A 21,602-nucleotide genomic window follows, 5' to 3' on the forward strand; every position below is an offset into this window, starting at 1 on the left:
CCCCGCCGCGCCCACCTCTCCCCCCACTCCCCCCGCCCCGTCGCACGCGCCGCTTCCGGGTTCCGGAGGGGCAGAGCCGGGGGCGTGACGCCAGCGACCCTCGGGGGCGGGGCGAAACGAACCTCGCCCCCCCTAGCCCCGCCTTCCGCCTCTGCCTCCGCCCGCTTGTGGGCGAGACCAAGTGTGAAGGATGGCGGGGGAGGTGCACGTCCAGAGGACGCAACCTGCTCTGCAGCCTGGGCTTCCCGGGGTTGGCGGTACGCGGCCTCCCCTCCTCAGGCTCCGGAATCGGGCGTGGGGGCGTATCCGGCTTCGAGGAGCCGGCCTTCGAGCTGAAGGCGGGAAAATGGCGGATTCCTCAGGGCGCGGTGGCGGGTAAGTTGGGGCCTTGCGTGGTTGGGTTTGGGCGTCCGGCGGGACGGCCGCGACCAAGGGCTGGGGGCGGGGGGCTGTAGAGTCGGATGGCGGGGGTCCTCGGGTCGAGGCAGCTGCGGCCTGGTCAGGGACCGTCTGGTATGCGCAAGGCCCCGGCCGGCGCGCGGCTTCTGCGCATGCTCGGGGGACGGCGAGTTCGATTCCCGAGACTTCTAATTGGAATCCCGGGCCATGAGTTCGTATCCTGGGTTCATGAATTCGAATACTCGAGCCGCGAGTTCGAATTCCGGGACCTCATGCTCCTTCTGGGCGACGTTGGACCAAAGGCCTCCTCTGTGCCTCGCTTTCCTCAGCTCCGAAAGGGGGCTGATAACGCCACTCAATTTCGCAGGGCTCGTGCCAGACTTGAGTTTAGAAGAGCGTCTGACCATCAAATGCGACTGTGTTGTTATTAGTAAAATTATTTTATGGACAATTGGTGGGTTACACATCTACTTTGATTTTCCCAACCCTGTTATTGTATTCTGTCCATTTACAGATGAGATGATCCAGGCTCAGGGAGGGGAAGTCATTTGCGAACAAGACAGACAACAGATGTTGAACGCTTGTCAGGTTCCAGGCACGATTCTGGGGCTGCGTTTGTCTTGCTTGTTCATTCTGCCAGTGCTTATTGAGCATCTGAGGTGTGCCAGATGCTGGGGGTACAACAGAGTATTAAAATAGAAAATTCCTGCCCTCCTGGAGCCTAAAGCCAAAAAAAACCAAACCCGTTGCTGTCGGATTGATTCTGACCCGTAATGACCCTATATGACAGGGTAGAACTGCCCCATAGGGTTTCCAGGGAGCGGTTAGTGGATTTGAACTGCTGACCTTTTGGTTAGCAGCCAAGTTCTTAACCAGTGGAGCTTACATTATTAAAAAAAAAAAATCAGTTGCAGTGGATTCAACTCAGACTCCCAGTGACGCCATGTGTGTCAGAGTAGAACTCCTACCCCACTGGTGTCGGAGTAGAACTAGGCCTCCTAGGGTTTTCAGTGGGTCATTTTCTGGAAACATATCACCAGGGCTTTCTTCTAAGGCACCTTGGGGGTGGACTTGAGCCTCCATCCGGTTGGTTAGCAGCCAAATGCTTAACCGTTTGCACCACCCAGGGACTCCCCCGCCCGGTGATCTTACTGACTCCCGTTTACTGAAATCGCTCAGGTTTCCTCCACCCACCCTTGTCCTAATCTTGTGAGATTTGAACTAGCAACTTTAAGTCACAGGTGAGGTACCTGAGGTGCACAGAGGTGCAGTGACTCCCCCCCACAGGTCAATAGGTGTGGTGGGAGCCTGTTTGGTTTGATTCTAGTGCCCTGGCTCAGACCCAGAACCCTTGCTCTGTTCCATTCCAGCTCTGACACTTGCCAGGGTGACCTGTTCAAGCCTTGGTTTCTTGTCTGAAAAACGAGACTAAAGCAAGATAAAAACCAGTTGCCATGTCAACCCTGACTCTTGGCGACCTCGTGTGTCAGGGTAGAACTGTGCTCCACGGGGTTTTCAATGGCCTTTCTTATGAGGTGCCTTGGGTGGAATCAAACCTCCAGCTTCTCGGCCAGCAGGCGAGCGCATTCACCATTTGCACCACCCAGGGTGTCCCGGCACAAAGTAAGTGTTCAGTAACATGTCAGATGAGTGATTGTGCAGCCGCAACTGCTGTTCCTCCTCGTTGTGCTCCAGAGTCTGGCCGGCAGGAGGTACTCAGTATATATTTGTTGGATGAATAACCCGGAGGTACTAACCCAGATTTTGCCCTGCTAGGAGCTTTTACAAAACACTGCCTGGTCCTGGGCCATCCTCTCAGTGTTTTGTTCTGTTGTACATGGGGTCGCTATGAATCTGAACCGACTTGATGGCATTTAACAATATCTGGAGACATTTTTGATTGTCACAGCTGGGTGAGAGGAGTGCTACTGGCATCGAGTGGGTGGAAGCCAGGGATGCTGCTAACATCCTACAGTGGACAGGACCGCTCTCACCACAGAGAATGATCTGGAACTAAGTATCAGCAGTGTGAAGCTGAGAACCCCTGACATAATGAATGGATGGGTAGAAGCATGGGCCTGAAGATGGAGGGATAACTTAGAAGGCTGCTGTAAAACTCCTGTCATGAAATAACGGAGCCTGAATATTACTCAACCCTAAAAAGGAATTAAGTCCTGATACATGCTACTATGTGGATGAACCTTGAAAACATGATGCTTAGTGAAAGAAGCCAGACGCAAAAGGCCACATAGTGTATGATTCCATTTATATGAAATGTCCAAAACAGGCAAATTCAGAGACAGAAAGTATATTAGTGGTTGCCTAGGGCTTGGGAGGAGGGGAGATGGGGAGTAACTGCTAATGGGTATGGCATTTCTGTTTGGGGTGATGAGAATGTCCTGGAACTAAATAGGGGTGGTGGTGACACAATATTATGAATGTACTAAATGCCACTGAATTTAAGATGGTTATTTTTTTCTTTAAGTTGTGAAAATATACACAACAAAACATATACCAGCTCAACAATTTTCCACATGTCCAATTCAGTAACATTGATTATGTTCTTCAAGTTATACAACCATTCTTGCTATCCTTTTCCAAATAGTTCCACCATAAAATGGTTAATTTTACATTAAGTGAATCTCATCAGTTAAAACAAAACAAAACAAAACAAAACAAAAGGAGGCCTGATGTAACAGAGGAGAGAGGGGACCGTGAGGCCAGAACCACTGACTCACCAGTGACGGGTGCGGAAGAGTCCAGGATGATTCCCAGGTTTCCAGTCTGGGTGAGCGGGCAGAGGAGGATGTCAGGAACAGACACCAGCAGTGCAGGGTGGGGGAAGCCCAGGGGCGGGGACCAGGCCTCACGACTTTCACTTGGCCAACTTTACTTGATGCAGCTGGATGCAGCTGCTGTTGCCATAGCAGCAGGGTTCCCCTTGCTCAGCTCACTGCGGGTGGCCACCTCTTCTGTGGGGCTCCGAGGACCTCCAAAGTGAGACGTAGTCATGCTCGAGAACACCCCAGGGGAGAGGTGACCTTGACAGATGCCCCATGGGTGTTCACAGACCCCACCCAACTCCCACATACACCCAGCTGTTGTCCTGCTTTGAGAAAAAAGGTCTGGCGATCTACTTCTGAAAAAGTCAGCTATTGAAAATCCCTGTGGAGCCCAGTTCTACTCTGACACACGTGGAGTCAGCATGAGTCAGAGTTGACTCAATGGCAACTGGTTGAAGAACCCCTGGATAGTGCAGATGATTAACATGCTTGGCTGCTAACTGAGAGGTTGGAGGTTTGAGTCCCCCTGAGGCACCTCAGAAGAAAGGCCTGGCCATTTACTTCCAAAAAATCAGACACTGAAAACCCTGTGTAGCATAGTTCTACTCTGACACACATGGCATCACCAGGAGTCGGAATTGACTTGACAGCAACTGGTTTTTTACTCTGTGCCAGGTGGTGGGAATGGAGTGGTGAGCAGAACAGACAAAAAGGTCCCCACCTTTCCAGAACTTTAGAGCCCATCTTCCTGCTGGCTGCCACTGGTCTTCATGAAACATGGTTCACCTTGTCCATCTCCTGCTTCAAGCCCTTCCTTGTCCCTCGTTGCCTGTAGCAAGATGTGCAGGCCAAGCCAGCTGGTCTCCTGTATGACCACCAAGCTAAGAACAGTGTTTGCATTTTTATGTGGCTGTAAAAAAATCAAAAGAATAGTATTTCATGACATATAAAACTTGTATGAAATTTCAGATGTCAGTGTCTGTGAATAAAGTTTTATTGACACACAGCCACACCCATTTCTTTCTGTACCATCTGACTGCTTTTGTGCTATAATGGCAGAGTTGACTAGTCATGACAGAGACTGTGTGGTCTGCAAAGCAGACAATATTTACTCTCTGGCCCCTTACAGAAAAAGGTTGCTGACCCCTGGGCTATAGAAACAGGTCCGAGCCCTTAAGCTCTTCAGAACTATTTTGGCCTAGTCCAGCTTCCCTCTTCCTCCCTTACCCTGTACCCCTGTCCACCTTCTTCATCCAAACCATTTTTGTTGTTAGCTACCATCAAGTTGACACCGACTCATGGTGTCACCATGCACACCAGACTGAAATGCCGCTCGGTCCTGTGCCATCCCTGTGATCAGTTGTGGATCGGACCAGTGTGATCCATAGGGTTTTCATGTGCTGATTTTTGGAAGTAGATTGCCAGGCCTTTCTTCCTAGTCCATCTTAGTCTGGAAGCTCCACTGAAAACTGTCCAGCATCACAGCAGCATGCAAGCCTCCACTGACAGATGTGTGGTGGCTGCACATGAGGTGCGTTGGGAAAGAATTGAACCCGGATCTCCCACATAGAGGCGAGAACTCTACCACTGAGCCACGAGTGACCACTTTAAAGGGCTGATTAATTTCTATTTCTGCATCATTTTCTCCTGCCCCTGCGCCTGTGCCCTTGCTGAACTCTCCTCCCAGAGTGCCCCTTCCCGTCACTGTGTGTCTGAGATAACTTTATCCTACACCTCCCACCCCTTTCCGGGTCTGGAGCCCTCATCTTCACATGTGTCCAAGGAAGAAAATGCTGGTCTTCCCTTTCTCAGAAGGAGCTGTCTTTTGCTTGTTGCTGTATCCCCAGTGGCATCCAGTAGGCCCATAAACTTTGATGTCAGTGCACTCATGATGAAGTTGAGGTCTTCTTTGACGCTCGGCAGTAATACTCTCACTTTACAGAGCTTTTCTCCTTCTGGTCCCTTTTCAAGCTCAGATGTTCAGCCATGCCTGTAGATCAGTGTCCTGGGGCTGCTGTAACAAAATACCACACACTGGGTGGCTTATAACAATAGGAATTCTCTCACCGTTCTGGAGTCCATACGTCTGAAATCAAGGTGTCTACAGGGCTGTGCTCCCTTGCCTTTTCCAGCTTCTGGTGGCTCCAGGTGTCCTGGGCTTGTGCTGCATCACTGCAGTCTCTGCCTCTGTCATCACATGGCCTTCTCTTCTGTGTCTGTGCCTCTCTTCCTCTCTTATAAGGACACCACTCACATTGGATTAAGACTCAGTCCCTGGTTTGCTCAAATGGTTTGGGCTCAAGTACTCACCTAAATGTTGGCAGTTTGAACCCTCCCACCAGTGCCATGGTAGAAAGACCTGGCAATCTGTTTCCATGAAGATTACAGCCTAGAAAACCCCATGGAGCAGTTCTACTCTGTAATATATGGGGTCGTCATGAGTCAGAATTGACTCAACAATAATAGGTTTGGTTTGGTTACTCCAGTGTGACCTCATGTTAACTGATAACATCTAGACTGTTTCCAAACAGGGTTATGTTCACAGGTACCAGGAGTTAAAATGCGGACATATCTTTTTGGGGGGCACAGTTTAACTTGTGACATTCATGTTGCCCCATGTGACCAGGCTGGGGGCCCCCTAGTGGGGCTGTTCCTGTCGGTGTGGCCCTGACCTGCAGAGATCAGCATAAGCGGGGGTTGGGGGTACTGGGCCTGGGCTCCCTGAGAAGCCCAAGCTTTGGGCTAGCAAAGGTACCTCACTTGCTTCCTCATGGCTCCAACAAGATGTGCCTTAGTCTCTTAGGGCTGCTGTGACAAACACCACACGTGTGTTGCTTTTAAAGAACAGCGTTCATTTCCTCACAGTCCTGAAGGCTAGAAGTCCAAATTCAGGGCATGGCTCTAGGAGGAGGTCTTCCTTGTCTGTTTTAGCTTCTAGTAGCTACTGGCAATTGGTGGAGTTCCTGGGCTTGTACATGCATCTGCTTCTGTCTGCACATGGCCTTTTCTGTGTCTGTGTCTCTGTGTCTATTCTGTTCTTCTAAGACACCACTCAGAAGTGATTAGGTTTAGGACCTACCCTACTTTGGTATGACCTCAATAATGTAACAGAAGAAAACCCGTATTTCCAAATAGGGTCATATTTACATGTATAGGGGTTTGGACTTCAACATATCTGTTTGGGGACATGCAATTCAATCCATAATGAGATGCAAGGACCTTCCTCTCTTCTAGGAAGCCGTCAGCAGCAGGTTCCAATACCCCCAGTGGCGCCAAACCAAAAGGAAAAAGAGTACAAGGTGAGCAAAGCCAGGATCTGCCTCACAATCCAGTTGTTTTGTAAAGGTAGCTTTTCTTTCCTTAAGTGCTGCCAGGTGGGTGTTCCAGGTAGACATACAGGTGAAGCTGAGTGGACTCGCTGGTGGGAAGGGTGAGAAGGATAGAGCAACTCTGTGTGGAGTCAGAGGGTGGCAGGTGTAGGAGGGAAGTGGGCAAGGCTGGGCGAGGGAAAGTGAAAGGTGTCAGGCGAGTGGCCAAGGGGCTCCTGGAGTCTTGGCACCACAGGGAGTGAGCTAGGGAGGGAGGAGCAGCAAACGAAGGCACTGAGGGGAGTTGACGTTTCCTGTCCGCCCCTCCTACCCCAAGTCCACTTTCTCATCTGACCTCCAGCAAATATTCTTTGATCAGAGCTCCCTCTTGAACTCTTATTCCACCCCTAGCTCAGGGTCTTGCATGTACTAGGTGTTCCATAAAAGTTCTTTATGTGTATATATATATATGTATATATATATATATATATATATGTATACACACACACACACACACACACACACAAAACCCAAACCCATTGCTGTCGAATCAATTCCAACTCATGGCCACCCATTGTGTGCAGAGTAGAACTGTACTCTGTAGGGTTTCAAGGCTGTTACCTTTCGGAAGCAGATCGCCAGGCCTGTCTCCTGAGGCGCTCCTGGATAGGTTCGAACTACTGACCTTTTGGTTAGTAGCTGAGTGCTTAACTATTTGTGCCACCCAGGGACTCCTTTGTGTATACCTGGTGTTCCATTTGTGTTCTTACATACAGTAGGTGTCCCATAAATGCTTGACGCTGCTAAAGGACACATTTGATAGTGTCATGGAGGAGCAGTTCCTTCTGTTCCTGTTGTTTGCGCGGGTTCCCAGCAGGTGGGGATCCTGGGCCCGTTGGGTCTTCATGGTCTTTTTTTTAATAGTTCATGTTATAAATGGATTGTGTGTCTCCCCACAGGTGGAAGAATGGTTGAACCCAGATATTTGCAGTATGAGAAGAAAACAACCAAAAAGGTAACCCTCAATTTATGTTGAAAATCATTCTCAAAGTGGATCTGAGAAAAGTCCACTGGGTTGGTCCCAGTGTGGGCTGGACAGAAGCATCATGAAATCTTTGTCCAGTTACCTTTCAGGTCATCAGCCCTTAATACTGAGTTGTGAGTGACTGACAGCTGTACGAATTCATTTTGCAAAGCCGTGATCCCTACTGAAACATAAAATTGATCCTGGTTTTTACCCCAGTAATTCAGTTTCTGGATTCTGTTCAAAAGAAATTCTGCTAGGTTACCAGCACATTGTCCTTGGCGTGAGTTGGTATTTTAAAAATGCCTGCAGGTTTTTAACGGAAGGCTATGGAAAAAATATGGTCAACTAGCCCATATTAGAGGAATAGTTAAGTAAACTGAAGTGTGGCCACCCTGTGAAATATTATGCAACCATTAAAAACAACAACAGGATTCTCATACATTGTTCTAGGAATGTTGTTGGTTGCCATTGAGTTGGCTCTGACTCATGGCGACCTTATGTACAACAGAATGAAACAGTGCCTGTTCCTGCACTGTCTTCATGATCGTTGAGATGTTTGAGTCCATTGTTGCGGCTGTTGTGTCAATCCATCTTATGGAGGGTTTCCCTCATTTTCATTGGCCCCCCACTTTGCTGAATATGACGTTCTTTTCTAGCAATTGGTCTTTCCTGGTGATGTGTCTAAAGTGAGTCGAAGTCTCGCCACCCTTGCTTCTAAGGAACATTCTGATTCTGAGACTGATTAATTTGTTCTTTTGGCAGTCCACAGAAACTCTGGTGGCATAGTGGTTAAGTGTTCTGCTGCTGACTGAAAGGTTGGCAGTTTGAATCCACCGGCCACTCCTTGGAAACCCTATGAGGCAGTTCTACTCTGTCCTGTAGGGTTGCTATGGGTCAGAATCGACTCAACAGCAATGGGTTTGGCAGCCCACAGTATAGTCAATATTTTTCACCAATGCAATGGCAACTAGCAGTTTGAGTGCATCATTCTTCTCTTGTCTTCCTCTCTCGTTGTCTAACTTTCCATGCGTATGAGGTGATTGAAAAGACCATGGCTAGGTCAGGTGTACCTTGGTCACGTATTCGGGAATGTAAAATGCTAAGAACCACTTTGGAAAATAGCCTGGCAGTTTCTAACTAAACATTCATTTACCCTACAACCCAGACGTTCCACACATGTCCACAAATAAGACTTGTTCAAGAATGTCTGTATCTGCTTCATCCATAATAGCCTAAAACTGAACACAGCATATGTGTCCATCACCAGTAAAGTGAATAAACAAATAGTAGTATACTCATATGGTAGAATATTCTTTAGTAATAAAACAAACTATAAAAGTGAGGATGGTGAGACTTTGGACATGTCATCAAAAAAGACCAATCGCTAATAAAGGACATCATGGTTGGTAAAGTAGACGGTCAGCAAAAACAAGGGAAACCCTGCATGAGATGGATTGACACAGTAGCCGCAACAATGGACTCAAACATACCAACGATCATGAAGATGGTGCAGGGGTGGGTGATGTTTCCTTCTGTTGTAGGTAAAGTTGGAGCTGACTTGACAGCATCAAATAACAACAACAGATAAATGCAAACTACATGGATGAATCTCAAAAATATGCTCCTAAGTCAGAAAGCCTTAGATGAGAGTACATAGTGTAGGGTTTCTTTCATGTGAAGTTCCAGAAAAGGAAACCAAACTGGTGAAAAGGAAATCAGAGTAGTTTTTGCCTTTCAAGGGGGGTGCTGGGGATTGACTGGGAAGAGGCATGAGGGAGCTTTCTGGAGTGATGGTAAACTTTTAAGTAAGGTCCCTGGGTGGCGCAAAGGGTTTGCGCTCAACTGCTAACCTAAAGGTTGGTGTTTCAAACCTACCCAGTGGCACTGTGGAAGAAAAGCCTGGCAATCTGCCTCTGTAAAGGTGACAGCCAAAAAACCGTATGGAGCAATTGTACTCTGTAACACATGGTGTCATCATGAGCTGGAATTGACCTGGTAGTAACTGGGTTTTTTTTGTTGTAATATTCTATATCTTGATGACAGTGTGGTTTGCACAAGTGTATGCATTTGTCAAAACCCAAAATGGCACATTTAAAAAAAAAAACTTGAAAGATCCTTAATGACATGAGAAAATGCTTCATGTGATAATTAACGGAAGCAATTGATAAATTACCCAGTGGTGTGTTTTGTTTCTATGTTTATATCCTGAGAATAGGGGAAGACAAAACTCAGATTTTCCCCCTCAGTTTCCCAAATCTTTGTTTATGGTTAATGAAACTTAATGAAGTATTCATTTCTGCTACTAATCTTTCCTCATCTTCCAAGTTATGGTGGGCTGCGGGTTCTTGAGAGTGCGACTCGAGATTTCAGCTTGAGGAAAAGGACTCCTTTGCACCAACTGTTGGATTCACTTCTTGGGCTGATCTTCAATCAAGGATCGCAGTGCACACTCCATAGTTGTAACACAGCTGTGAAGTCTTGGCAACAGTGCCCCCTTGTGGCTGCACATTGTAATATTTTAGATTTTTAAAAGCTTTCTCTTTTTTTGCAATATACAGTAAAACCTGCTAAAATCGGAAACTGTGTAAGGTGGAAACCTATCAAAGAAGAAAAATTTAAATATTTTCCACTAGTAGAGAGCAATAGAAAAGTGGTTAAGACTGAACCCTGTCACACTGTGTGTGTGACATACATAGTAGAAAACTGCTTTCTGGGTCTCACAAGTTTTCTGCCGTTGACAGGATATAGAATGTGGAAATTATTGAACAATATTGTTAACATCACACACAAGTAAAATTTTGCTGAAGATCATTCAAAAGCCATTTCAGCAGTACATCGACAGGAACTGCCAGAAATTCAAGCTGGATTCAGAAGAGGACGTGGAACCAGAGATATTGCTGATGTCAGATGGATCTTGGCTGAAAGCAGAGAATACTACAAAGAGGTTTACTTGTGTTTTATTGACTATACAAAGACATTCGACTGTGTGGATCTTAACAAACTATGGATAACATTGCAAAGAATGGGAATTCCAGCACATTAATTGTGGTCATGAGGAACCTGTACATAGACTGAGAGATAGTTGTTTGAACAGAAAAAAAAAATACTGCATGGTTTAAAATCAGGAAAGGTGTGTGTCAGGGTTGTATCCTTTCACCATACTTATTCAGTCTGTATGCAGAGCAAGTAATCTGAGAAGCTGGACTATATGAAGAAGAAGATGGCATCAGAGTTGGAGGAAGACTCATTAACAATCTGTACTATGCAGATGACACAACCTTGCTTGCTGAGAGCAAACAGGACTTGAAGTACTTACTGATGAAGATCAAAGACTTTAGCCTTCAGTATGGATTGCACCTCAACATAAAACAAAAATCCTCACAACTGGACCAATAAGCAACATCATGATAAACAGAAAAGATTGAAGTTGTCACGGATGTCTTTTTACTTGGATCCATAATCAACACCCATGGAAGCAGCAGTCAAGAAATCAAAAGATGCACTGTGTTGGGAAAATCTACAAAAGGCCTCTTTAAAGTGTAAAAAAGCAAAGATGTCACTTTGAGGACTAAGGTGCGCCTGACCCAAGCCATGGTATTGTCAGTTGCCTCATATGCATGTGAAAGTTGAACAGTGAATAAGGAAGACCGAAGAAGAATTCATTCCTTTGAATTATGGTATTGGCAAAGAATATTGAAGATACTATAAACTGGCAGAAGAACAAACAAATCAGTCTTGGAAGAAGTACAGCCAGAATGCTTCTTAGAAGCAAGGATGGCAAGATTCCGTCTCATACTTCTGACGTGTTATCAGGAGGTTCCAGTCCCTGGAGAAGAACATCATGCTTGGTAAGGTAGAGGGTCAGAGAAAAAGAGGAAGGCCCTCAACAAGATGGATTGACACAGTGGCTGCAACAATGGGCTCAAGCATAATGATTGTAAGGATGGCACAGGACTGGGCAGTGTTTTGTTCTGTTGTACATAGGATTGCTATGAGTTGGAACCGACTTGACAGAACCTAACGACAACAGTTTTGCCTTTTCCAGAAGGTTAAGTCAAATTACACAGTATGTAATTTCCTGCATCTGACTTTTTTGATTTGTTGTTAGCTGCTGTTGGGTCGCCTGACTCGTGGCAACGTTATGTACAAGAAAATGAAACATTGCCTGATCCTGTGTCATCCTTATCATCGCTGGCATGTGTAAGTCCATCATTGCAGCTATTGTGCCAGTCCATCTCACTGGTTCCCCTCACCCTGCTTAGCCCTCTGCTTCACCAAGCATGATGTCCTCCTGCAGCAATTGATCCCTCCTGACGATGTGTCCAAAGCAAGCCAGTCAGACAGTGCTCTGTTGCAATCCATAGGGTTTTCACTGGCCAATTTTCAGAAGCACATTGCCAGGCCTTTCTTCCTAGTCTGTCTTAGTCTGGACTCTCCACGGAAACCTGCCCACTATGGGTGACCCTGTTGGTATTTGAAATACTGGTGGTGTGATGGTTAATGTTATGTGTCAACTTGGCTAGGCCATGATTCTCAGTAATCTGTAATTATCCTCCATTTTGTGATCTCAGTTAAGGGGAGTTTCCTTGGGGGTGTGGCCTGCATCCAGTATATATGGACGTTCTGGCAAAACTCGCTCGCTTTGGATCCTGCATCCGACTTGTCATCATCTGACTTCTGGTTCTTGGGATGTGAGCCTGCAGCCTTGGGTTCACCAGCCCTTGCAACCACATGAGTCAGGAAAAGCCTCCAGCCTGACATCTAACCCATGGATTTGGGACTTGCCAGCCTTCACAATTGCCTATGTGACTTTGAAATAAACGTATCTGTATACGTTTATTTGTATGTATGTATGCTTCACTGGTTTTGCTCCTGTAGAGAACCCAACCTAAGACAGGTGGCATAGCTTCCAGCATCACAGCAACATGCAAACCGCCATAGTACTGCAAACTGTTGGACAGGTGGTGGTTTTTTACTACATAGTACATTTGAGGTTCATCCATGTTGTTGCGTGTCACTGGCTCATCCCTTTTTCTTACTGAGTAATGTTCGATATGGATGGAGCACATTTTGTTCATACATTCAGTGGTGGAAGCACATTTGGTTTGTTTCCTGTCTTTGGCAATTATGAACAAAGCTACCATAAACATTTATGTCCAGGTTGTTGTGTGGACATGTGTTTTCTTTTGTCTTGTGTAAATAAATACCCAGGAGTCAGATTGCTAGGTCATATGGTAGGTGTACGTTTAACTTTATAAGAAACTGCCAAACTGTTATCCGAAGTGGCTACATCAATTTACGTTCCCGCCAGCGGTATATGAAAGTTCCAGTTGGCATTTAAAATTTTTACCTATTGTACTAGGGTAAAGTGCTATCTCAGTGTGGTTTTAATTTTCCTGTGTCTTTGGATGTCTCTGTTGAAGTCTTTGGCCCATATTTTTCCCCCCACTGGATTATTTGTTTTCTTATTACTGAATTTTGAGAAGTCTTTCTGTATTTTTTATACCAGGCTTTATGTTGATCTGCAAATATTTACTCCTAGTCTGTGGCCTATCTTTCCATCCTCTTATGTATCTTTTGAAGAGCAGAATGTCTTGATTTTGATAAAGTGCAGTTTATCCATTTGTTCTTTTATAAATTGTGCTTTTGTGTTTTATCCAAGAAATCTTTGCCTAGCCCAAAATCACAAAGATTCTCTCCTAGGAGGTTATTATAGTTTTTTGTTTTACATTTAGGTTGGTGATCCATTTTAAGTTAATTTTTATGTCTTGTGTGAGGTAGGAATTGAAGTTCATATGGACTTTTAATTGTTCCAACACCATTTGTTGAATTGACTTTGTTTTCCTCATTGTATTGTGTTTGCACCTTCTTTGAAAATCAGTTGATTATATCTATATGCATCCATTTCTTTCCATTTTATATGTCTATCCTTACACCCCTTACTGCTTCCATGGGTGTTGATTATGGATCCAAGTAAAATGAAATCCTTGACAACTTCAGTCTTTTCTCTGTTTATCATGATGTTGCTTGTTGGTGTAGTTGTGAGGATTTTTGTTTCCTTTATGTTGAGGTGTAATCCATACTGAAGGCTGTGGTCTTTGAGCTTCATCAGTAAGTGCTTCAAGTCCTGTTCGCTTTCAGTAAGCAAGGTCGTGTCATCTACATATCGCAGGTTGTTCTTCCTCCAATCTTCATGCCGCGTTGTTCTTCATATAGTCCAGTTTCTCTGATTATTTGCTCAGCACACAGATTGAGTAAGTATGGTGAAATGATACAACCCTGACACACACCTTTCCTGATTTTAAACCATGCAGTATCCACGTGTTCTGTTTGAACGACGACCTCTTGGTCTATGTACAGGTTCCACATGTGCACAATGAAGTGTTACGTTCTAATATTGACCTCGTATTCTTGCTAAAGGAGCCCTAGTGGCACAGTGCTTAAGCACTTGGCTGCTAACCGAAAGGTTGGTGGCTTAAACCCACCAGCCACTCTGTGGGAGAAAGATATGATAGTTTGCTACTATATAGATACAGCCTTGGAAATCCTATGGGACAGTTCTACTCTGTTCTATAGAGTCACTGTGAGTTGGAATCAACTTGATGGCAGCAGGTTTAGTTTTGTTTTTGCTTTATTCTTGCTAAACTCAGTTACAGCTGTGTTTTTAAAGATGTTTTGGGATTTTCTATGTAGAGAATCATGTCTGTAAGTAGAGACAGTTTTATTTCTTCTTCTCTAACCTGCATGCCTTTTATTTCTTATTCTAGGATCTACAGTACAATGTTGAGTAGAACTGGTATCTGTACATTCTGGTATTTTAGTTCTTTACAAGGTTTTCTTTTTTTTTAGTTGTTCTATTTATAACAGCAGTGCTAGGTCTACAGGTCGCTTACCTTTTGTAAGTTCTGAAGATTGATCCCTATATAAAAACTTTGTTTTTTCTGACAAAGTTATATGTTCTCTTTAGTAAGCTGGCAAATACTAAAATGCGTACATAAAATCCATCGCCTATAATCTACCATCTCAGAGGTCATCACTGGGAAAATGTTTGGCGTGTTTCCTACACTCTGTGCACGTGTGTGTATCCTTTTTAACAAAATTAGCTTCATTCTGCCTATATGAGATTAAATCGCAGAACTCCTTAAATCTGGCCCTTGCCTCAAAGTGGTGCCTGGGTGGCACAAATAGTTTGCCCTTGACTGCTGACCTAAAGGTTGGTGGTTCAACGATGAATCAGTGAAACATCTTATAACATGGAGGAATCTGGAAGGCATTATACTGAGTGAATTTTTAGTCAGTCACAAAAGGACAAATACTGTATAAGACCACTACTACAAGAACTCAAGAAAAGGTTTAAACACAGAAGAAAACACTCTTTGATGGTTACAAGGGTGGGGAGGGAGGGAGAGGGTTATTCTCTAACTGGATAGTAGACAAGAATTATCTTAGGTGAAGGGAAGGACAACACACTACAGGGGAAGTCAGCACAACTGAACTAAACCACAAAGCTAAGAAGTATCCTGAATACAACCAAATACTTCGAGGGACGGAGTAGCAGGGGCGGGGGTCTGGGGACCATGCTTTCAGGGGACATCTAGGTCAACTGGCATAACAAAGTTTATTAAGAAAATGTTCTGCATCCTATTTTGGTGAGTGGCGTCTGGGGTCTTAAAAGCTAGCAAACGGCCATCTAAGATGCATCAATTGGTTCCAGGTTACCTGCAGTAAGGGAGAACGAAGAACACCAAAGTCACAAGGAAAGTATTAGCCCAAGAGACAGAAAGGGCCACATAAACCAGACACTTCATCAGCCTGAGACCAGAAGAACTAAATGGTGCCCGGCTACCACCAATGACTGCCTTGACAGGGAACACAACAGAGAGTCCCTGATGTAGCATGAGAAAAGTGGGGTGCAGAACTCAAATTCTAAGAAAAAGACCAGATTTAATGGCCTGCCTGAGACTGGAGGATCCCCAGAAAGCATGGCCCCTGGACTCTCTGTCAACCCAGAACTAAAACCATTCCCAAGGCCAACTCTTCAGACAAAGATTAGACTGGACGATGGGACATAAAACGATACTTGTGTAGAGTGTGCTTCTTAGCTCAAGTAGATACATGAGACTAAATGAGCAGCTCTTGTCTGGAAGTGAGATGGGAAGGCAGAGAGGGTCAGGAGCTGGTTGAATGGACTCGGGAAATCTGGGGTGGAAAGGAGGAGTGTGCTGTCACAGTATAGGGAGAGCAATTAGGGTCACATAACTATGTATAAATCTTTGTATGAGAGACTAACTTGAATTGTAAACTTTCACTTAGAGTACAATTAAAAAAAAAAAAAGGTTGGCAGTTCAATCCCACCCACTGGTGCCAGAGGAGAAAGGCTGGCAACTGCTCCCATAAAGTTTACAGCCAAGGAAATCCTATGAAGCACTTCTACTCTGTAACACACAGGGTCACCAGGAGTCAGAATTAACTTGATAGCAATGGGTTTGGTTTGGGTTTTTTTTTTTTCCCTCAAAGTAACAGCAGACTACAAACTGCACAGATAACATCAGGGCCCTATGACAAAGGGATGGTGTCTTGTTCCCTGATTCTCACATGTTCCCATAACAGGTTCCTGCAGCAGATGCATTAAAAGCCAGTGGGAAAATGCCAGAAGTTGGAAAGAAGCCCAACCTGCTCCAGAAAAGCAGAGGCACTTCAGGTGTGTAATGATTAAGGGAGGATGCGAAACAGGTTATGGTTGTAAGATGGTGATGAACGTGGAGGTCAGTTTTGTTTTCGACTACACCAGGCTGACATTCCCTTTCCTTTCGGGGGAGAGTCTGATAAGGCAACAATCCTAACCCAAATGTCAGTAATGCCATGGTTGAGAAACCACACTTTAACGTAAGCACGATCATTTAGAAAGACTGCTTGTTGGAGTCCCATTGTGCGGCTGGATATAAAATTTATTTCTTTAATGGGAATGCAGTACACTCAGGCGACAGAACATTTCACTATTGCAAAAGAAGTAACAATAGAAACTCACCACCTGTCCACCTGAGGTTCCCTGTGTGCTACCCTGGAGGCAGCTACTCTCAACAGCTTACTGTTTATCTTTCCAGATTTTTCAGAAAATTATAACAAATGGTACCATACCTGTCTTAGTCTCCTGGGGCTCCCATAACAAAATACCACGTGGGGGGTGGCTTCAGAGAACAGAAATTTATTTTCTCACAGTTCTGGAGGCCAGAAGCTTGAATGCAGGGCATTGGCAGGGCCATGCTCTCTGCCTGTCGACTCTAGGGGAAGATTCTTCCCTGCGTTTTTCAGTTTGGTAGTCCAGGTGTACCTTGGCTTGTAGACAGAGCCTCACATGCTGTCTTCCCACTGTGTGTGTGTCCTTCTATTTTCTAACGTGCCTCAGAAGGGATTAGATTAGGACCTACAGTACTCTGATTAAAAAAAAAAAAAACCTATTTCTCCAAATAAGGTCACATTCACGCGTACAGGAGTTAATCTTGTTTGGAGACATAATTCAGACCATACCACTAGCAAAAAGTTTAGTTCTTGGTTGTTGTTAGGTGCCATCGAGTTGGTTCTGACTCACAGTGACCCCTAGTGCAACAGAACGAAACAGCGCCCGGACCTCCGCCATCCTCACAGTCCTTGCTATGTTTGAGCCCATTGTTGTAGCCACTGTGTCAGTCCATCTCATTGAGGGTCTTCCTCTTTTTTGCTGACCCTCTACTTTACCAAGCATGATGTCCTTTTCCAGGGACTGATCCCTCCTGATAACATGTCCAGAGTACGTAAGACAGAGTCTCACCATCCTTGCTTCTAAGGAGCATTCTGGATGTACTTTTTCCAAGACAGATTTGTTTGTTCTTCTGGCAGTCCATGGTATATTCTTCCTAGTCTATGTGAGTCTGGAAGCTCAGCTGAAACCTCTCCACCAAGGGTGACCCTGCTGGGATTTGAAATACCAGTGGCAAAGCTTTCAGTATCACAGCAACACACAAGCCACCACAGTACAACAAACTGGTAGATACATTGCTAAGTGTGGGGGATTGAATTCTTGGAAGGAAGTAGTATAGTGTAAAAAATATGTGTTTCTTCGAAAATTGTTAGGAGTTTCTCAGGCGTTGTTGTTAGGTGCCGTCGAGTTGATTCCGACTCATAGTGACCCTATGTACTACAGAACGAAACACTGCCCGGTGCTGCACCATGCTCACAATCGTTGTTAGGCTTGAGCCCGTTGGTGCAGCCACTGTGTTAGTGCATCTTGTTGAGGGTCTCTGCCTCTTTTTCGCTGACCCTGTACTTTACCAAGCATGATGTCCTTCTCCAGGGACTGATCCCTTCTGATAACATGTCCAAAGTATGTAAGACATAATCTTGGCCATCCTTACTTCTAAGGAGCATTCTGGTTGTACTTCTTCCAGGGTAGATTTGTTCATTCTTTTGGCAGTCCATGGTATGTATAGTCAGTATTTTTCGCCAACACCACAGTTTAAAGGCATCAGTTCTTCTTCAGTCTTCCTTATTTGTTGTCCAGCTTTCATATGCATATGATGCAATTGAAAATACTCTGGCTTGGGTCAGGTGCACCTTAGTCTTCAAGGTGACATCTTTATTTTTCAGCACTTTAAAGAGATCTTTTGCAGCAGATTTGCCCAATGCAACGCATCTTTTGATTTCTTGACTGCTACTTCCATGGGTGTTGATTGTGGATCCAAGTAAAATGAAATCCTTGACAACTTCAGTCTTGTCACTGTTCATCATGATGTTGCTTATTGGTCCAGTTGTGAGGATTTTTATCTTCTTTATGTTGAAGTGTAATCCATACTGAAGACTGTGGTCTTTTATCGTCATCAGTAAGTACTTCAAGTCCTCTTCACTTTCAGCAAGCAAGGTTGTGTCATCTGCATATCACAGGTTGTTAATGTGTCTTCCACCAATCCTGATGCCCTGGTCTTCTTCATATAAGTCCAATTTCTCTGATTATCTGCTCAGCATACAGATTGAGTAGGTATGTTGAAGGACACAACTTTGACATACACCTTTCTTGACTTTAAACCACACAGTATCCCCTTGTTCTGTTTGAACTGCCGCCTCTTGATCTATGTACAGGTTCCTCATGAGCACAATTAAATGTTCTGGAATTCCTAGTCTTTGCAGTGTTATCCATAATTTGTTATGATCCACAGTTGAATGCCTTTGCATAGTCAGTAAAACACAGGAGAACATCTTTCTGGTATTCTCTGCTTTCAGCCAGGATCCATCTGACATCAGCAATGATATCCCTGGTTCCACGTCCTCTTCTGAATCTGGCCTGAATTTCTGGCAGTTCCTTGTTGATATACTGCTGCAGCTGCTTTTGAATGATCTTCAGCAAAATTTTACTTGCGTTTGATATTAATGATATTGTTTGATAATTTCTGCATTCAACTGGATCACCTTTCTTGGGAATAGGCATAAATATGGATCTCTTCCAGTCAGTTGGCTAGGTAGTTGTTTTCCAAATTTCTTGGCATAGACAAGTGAGCACTTCCAGCACTTCGTCCGTTTGTTGAAACATTTCAGTTGATGTTCTGTCAGTTCCTGGAGGCTTGTTTTTCACCAATGCCTTCAGTGCAGCTTAGACTTCTTCCTTCAGTACCATTGGTTCCTGATCATATGCTACTTCTTGAAATGGCTGAATGTCAACCAGTTCTTTTTGGTATAATGACTGTGTGTATTCCTTCCATCTTTTGATGCTTTCTGCATCATTTAATATTTTCCCCATAGAATCCTTCACTATTGCAACTCGAGGCTTGAATTTTTCTTCAGTTCTTTCAGCTTGAGAAATGCCTAGTGTGTTCTTCCCTTTTGGTTTTCTATCTCCAGCTCTTTGCATATGCTATCATAATACTTTATCTTCTCAAGCCACCCTTTGAAATCTTCTCTTCAGTTCTTTTACTTTATCATTTCTTCCTTTTGCTTTAGCTACTTGATGTTCAAGAGCAAGTTTCAGAGTCTCTTCTGACATCCATTTTGATCTTTTCTTTCTTTCCTATCTTTTTAATGACCTTTTGCTTTCTTCATGTATGATGTCCTTGATGTTATTCCACAACTCGTCTGGTCTTCAGTCATTAGTGTTCAACAAGTCAAATCTATTCTTGAGATGGTCTGTAAATTCAGGTGGAATATACTCAAGGTCGTACTTTGGCTCTCCTCAACTTGTTCTAATTTTCTTCAGCTTCATCTTGAACTTGCATATGAGCAATTGATGGTCTGTTCCACAGTCGGCCCCTGGCCTTGTTCTGACTGATGATTTTGAGCTTTTCCATTGTCTTTCCACAGATGTAGTAGTCCATTTGATTCCTGTGTATTCCACCTGGCAAGGTCACGTGTATAGTCGCTGTTTATTATGATAAAAAAAAGGTATTTGCAATGAAGAAGTTGTTGGTCTTGCAAAATTCAATCATGCTATCTCCAACATCATTTCTATCACCAAGGCCATATTTCTGAACTACTGATCCTTCTTTGTTTCCAACTTTCACATTCCAATCACCAGTAATTATCAATGCATCCTGATTGCATGTTCGATCAATTTCTTCATCTTTGGCCTTAGTGATTGGTGCATAAATTTGAATAATAGTCATATTAACTGGTCTTCCTTGTAGGTGTATGAGTATTATCCTATCACTGACAGCGTTGTACTTCAGGATAGATCTTGAGATGTTCTTTTTGACAATGAATGCAATGCCATTCATCTTCAAGTTGTCATTCCCAGCATAGGAGACCATTTGATTGTCTGATTCAAAATGGCCAATACCAGTCCATTTCAGCTCACTAATGCCTAGGATATTGATGTTTATATGTTCCATTTCATTTTTGACGATTTCCAATTTTCCTAGGTTCATACTTTGTACATTCCAGGTTCTGGTTTTTAATGGATGTTTGCAGCTGTTTCTTGAGTCATGCCACATCAGCAGATGAAGGTCCCGAAAGCTTGACTCCATCCAAGTCATTAAAGTCTCCTCTACTTTGAGGAGGCAGCTCTTCCCCAGTCATCTTTTGAGTGCCTTCCAGCCTGGGGGGCGCTCATCTTCCGGCACCGTATCAGACAGTTTTCCCCTGCTATTCATAAGGTTTTCACTCGCTAATTTTTTCAGAAGTAGACTGCTGGGTCCTTCTTCCTAGTCTGTCTTAGTCTGGAAGCTCAGCTGAAACCTGTCTGCCATCGGTGAACCTGCTGCTAGTTGACTATCGGTGGTATAGCTTCCAGCATCACAGCAACACGCAAGCCCCCAAAGTAGGACAAACTGACAGACACGTAACAGGAAAATCACGGTAAAGGAAGCATCGTTTTCAGTGGATATAAGGGTGTATAAAGAGAACATGGCTTGCACAGGGAAATGTGAATAATTCTTTGTTGTTGACACATGGAGGGTACTATCAATTTTTCTTAAAATTTGTATTCAGTAAAATACACTTTGCAAAAAAAAAAAAAGTGCGTGTTTCTTGGCTACCTGTAAAGTCTCTCATTGCCTAATGTGCTGACGTGTGGGAATTCTTGCTCGGCCCACAGATTTGAGTGGGGTTGGCAAGAGTGACCTACAGTCCACCATGCTGGAAGGACACGGGACCGCCCCACCGGACCTGGATCTTTCTGCTATCAATGGTAAGTGATTAGCCTTACCCCTCCTTTTATGAGCTGGGCATTGAAATAAATCACAGTGGGCTTCCAAAGTTTGCTGTTCTCGCCGTTAAAACACTTTTCTTTATCACAGATAAAAGTATGATCAAAAAGACTCCACAGTTAGAAAAAACGATGTCACAGAAAAATGATTCAAGTTCGTTTTCTTCCTCGCGGAAGAAGAGCCCAGTAAGTGTCTGAAATGGGGACAGTAGCGACTTAGTGGTAGAATTCTCGCCTCCCATGTGAGAAACCTGGGTTCGATTACCGGCCAGTGCATCTCTTGTGCAGCTACCACCTGTCAGTGGAGGCTTGCGTGTTGCTATGATGCTGAACAGGTTTCAGTTGAGCTTCCAGACTAAGATAATACTGGGAAGAAAGGCCTGTCCACTGAATTCAAAAAATCATCCATGAAAATCTTA

The 21,602-nt window shown here is 44.3% G+C and overlaps 1 protein-coding gene across 1 annotated transcript in view; it reads left to right on the forward strand.

Annotated features, from left to right (window-relative positions):
• The first annotated feature begins 264 nt into the window (after positions 1–264).
• Positions 265–21,602, forward strand: part of HAUS8 (HAUS augmin like complex subunit 8) — a 30,269-nt gene continuing 8,931 nt past the window's right edge. Inside the window, exons 1-6 of the mRNA XM_012557892.2 lie at positions 265–375; positions 6,417–6,481; positions 7,450–7,505; positions 16,128–16,218; positions 21,073–21,165; positions 21,275–21,369. Coding sequence (XP_012413346.1) covers positions 347–375; positions 6,417–6,481; positions 7,450–7,505; positions 16,128–16,218; positions 21,073–21,165; positions 21,275–21,369 — 429 coding nt within the window. The 5' untranslated portion in view covers positions 265–346. The remainder of the gene's footprint in view (positions 376–6,416; positions 6,482–7,449; positions 7,506–16,127; positions 16,219–21,072; positions 21,166–21,274; positions 21,370–21,602) is intronic.

The sequence above is a fragment of the Trichechus manatus genome, unplaced genomic scaffold (assembly GCF_000243295.1).
Source record: "Trichechus manatus latirostris isolate Lorelei unplaced genomic scaffold, TriManLat1.0 scaffold00122, whole genome shotgun sequence".
NCBI lineage: Eukaryota > Metazoa > Chordata > Mammalia > Sirenia > Trichechidae > Trichechus > Trichechus manatus.